General features: G+C 34.1%; 1 protein-coding gene across 1 annotated transcript; it reads right to left on the reverse strand.

Moving 5' to 3' along the window:
- Positions 1–503: 503 nt before the first annotated feature.
- On the reverse strand, positions 504–1,187 carry LOC109222388. The gene has a single exon (XM_019386753.1). The coding sequence runs from the start codon at positions 1,093–1,095 to the stop codon at positions 655–657; it is 441 nt and encodes a 146-aa protein (XP_019242298.1). The 5' UTR covers positions 1,096–1,187; the 3' UTR covers positions 504–654.
- Between the last annotated feature and the right edge of the window lie 1,262 nt (positions 1,188–2,449).

Raw genomic sequence — 2,449 nt, forward strand, 5'->3', positions numbered from 1 at the left:
TTTTGAAATTGTGGCTATTTTTGAATGACCACTTGTAAATCTGGCTATTTTTGAATTTCTTCCTCGTAACTAGGCATGTCTACTGGGCTGATCCGGAATAAGGGTTTAGCCCGTGGGCCTTTAGCCCTGACCCATATAAGTGGCTGGAATTGTGGTTGGACTTTTTTGGTTACTGGGGCTCTACAGAACTAATGACCCATCAAGCTAATAGGTAGGGCTGAGCTGATCTGGGTTTAGCTGGGGTCATGCTTTTTCTCTTTTTTGAATTTTCTCTAATTTTATAAACTCCAGCTATAATTAAAAAGTAAAGTGTGGTGGCCACCATTATTTAATTTGCTTCTTCAGGTTTCAATTATTGCATGTCTAGCTCTCCCTTGCAAAAAGGAGAAATAATTAGGTAAGGGTCAAAGAATTTATATCATGAATGGAATTTTTAAAAATTAGAAGTAACAAACGAAAAAGAATCAACTTTATACATATCCATATAATACTAGACCCACAAATAACAAATACTAGTATTTTCGTTATTCATGTCAATTTGAATCTTCAAATGATATTAACAAATCAAAAGAATCAATCTTAAAGCCACAAAAAATAAAAAAATAAAGAACTTTCTTCTTCATCTTTTCTACATATACTACAGCTATTGAGTTTTTAACAAATATGAATACCAGCCAAAACCCCTTTAGTAAACTCTACGAGATGAAAAAGTACAAAAAAAGTTGATGTGGGCACACTCAATGCAATAAGTACAACCATCCCTAAAGCCAAGCTTGGCCTTGTATTCATCAACAAATATTGCAATAATCCCATGGCTTCACAAATACTCGAATTATAATTCACATAAATGTTCTTCTCCCAATCCATCCATTCTGTTGGTGGCTCGTAATTCTTCTCTATCATCTTCATCTCTTGAATCCTTTTTCTAAGTATAATCATGTTTTCGTCCACATTTCCACCATTATAATAATTCTGATCATTGGCTTGATCTCGTTTCATTGCCAAAGTCATTGTTCTTGTACTTATTGATCTTTTTTGAGAAAATGGTTTGAATGGAAGTGATGGTATTGAAAGGACAGAAGTTGATGATGCCATTCTTCAAATTTTGTTGTGTCCTTTGAGAATGTGTTTTGTGATATTTATAGAAGATTATATTAGAAATGTAAGCACACTTTAATTAAATTTCAAGGGAAATGTCTTAGGAAATAAGGAATGAGGCAAAACCGTGTCAGCACACCGTAATTGTGCCTGTTTTATAAATAATTTTTAAGAGAAGAAGCAACTAGCAAATGAGCAAGTGGCATCAAATCACATCACACATTTAAGGATTTAGCGTGAAGTATGGATTGCGTGCTTAGAAAAGCATCAAAATCTCATGAGATTTAAGTTATAAGTAGTAATTTAACATGTGAAGCAATTTAATTAGTTATATCATTTTTATTAGATTATTAATTATTTTTACTGTATAAATTTATTCATAATTACATTACAGATAATGAGATTGTGTAAAAAAAATTATACTGTCGATGCATATTATAGAACATAAACTCAATCGCAAAATCCATGATCATCTTCTAAGTTCTAATGCTATACTTAATGATATTTTATTTGTTGCTGTTTCCTATACGAAAATTTAAATTAAATTATGTATTTTTTAACGTCACAAGTCACGCTAGAAGCTGATACTATCTTTAGTGCTCGTTTGCAGCTATATATGGGGAATAAGGGATAATTTTATCCCGAAATAAAATTTGAGATGAGTTTATTCTACGTTTAGTTGGGATAAAATTGCGATATAACTAATCCCGGGATTGTAGTGCTATTTTTATTCCTATGGGAGAGTGGGATAACAATCCTGGAATAATTAATTTTAGGATAATTTGTTTCCCGACCAAACACCCCTATACTTTATACCTTAACTAGTGTATTGGTCAAAATCTGATCGCCAGTCGACCTGACCAAGATCCCGTCCAAGCGACGAGATAGCGAAGGACGACATGGTTTGCTCCAAAACCCCGTACTCACAATGCTCGCCGTAACAAAGAACGGCACTCAGGGAACGACGAAAGCGGACGTCGTGTGAGTTGTATCGACCCATAGTGAGAATTCCATAACTATATATAGGGGAGGAGTCTCTCAATGAAAGGGGGGCTTTCCTTTGTAATCTTCTTAGAAAGAGGAGCCTTCCCATGGAAGACAAAAAACAGTGATCTTCATCGATTAACGAATGAAGAAATGTAAAATACCAATAAGATTGATCTATTCCTATTTCATTGTATGCATTATTCTCCGATCGTTTATAGATCTAGAGGTTATTAGGTTTGTCAAAGATTTACCTCTTCATTTTCTTTGGTTGATTTGTTCAAAAAAGTTTCAATATCTTTTGAGTCAAACAATGTGGCGCCGTCTGTGGGGGTTTCTTAGTGAACCTCCTAGTCTCCTCCAGATG

This window comes from Nicotiana attenuata, unplaced genomic scaffold (assembly GCF_001879085.1).
Source record: "Nicotiana attenuata strain UT unplaced genomic scaffold, NIATTr2, whole genome shotgun sequence".
Lineage (NCBI taxonomy): Eukaryota > Viridiplantae > Streptophyta > Magnoliopsida > Solanales > Solanaceae > Nicotiana > Nicotiana attenuata.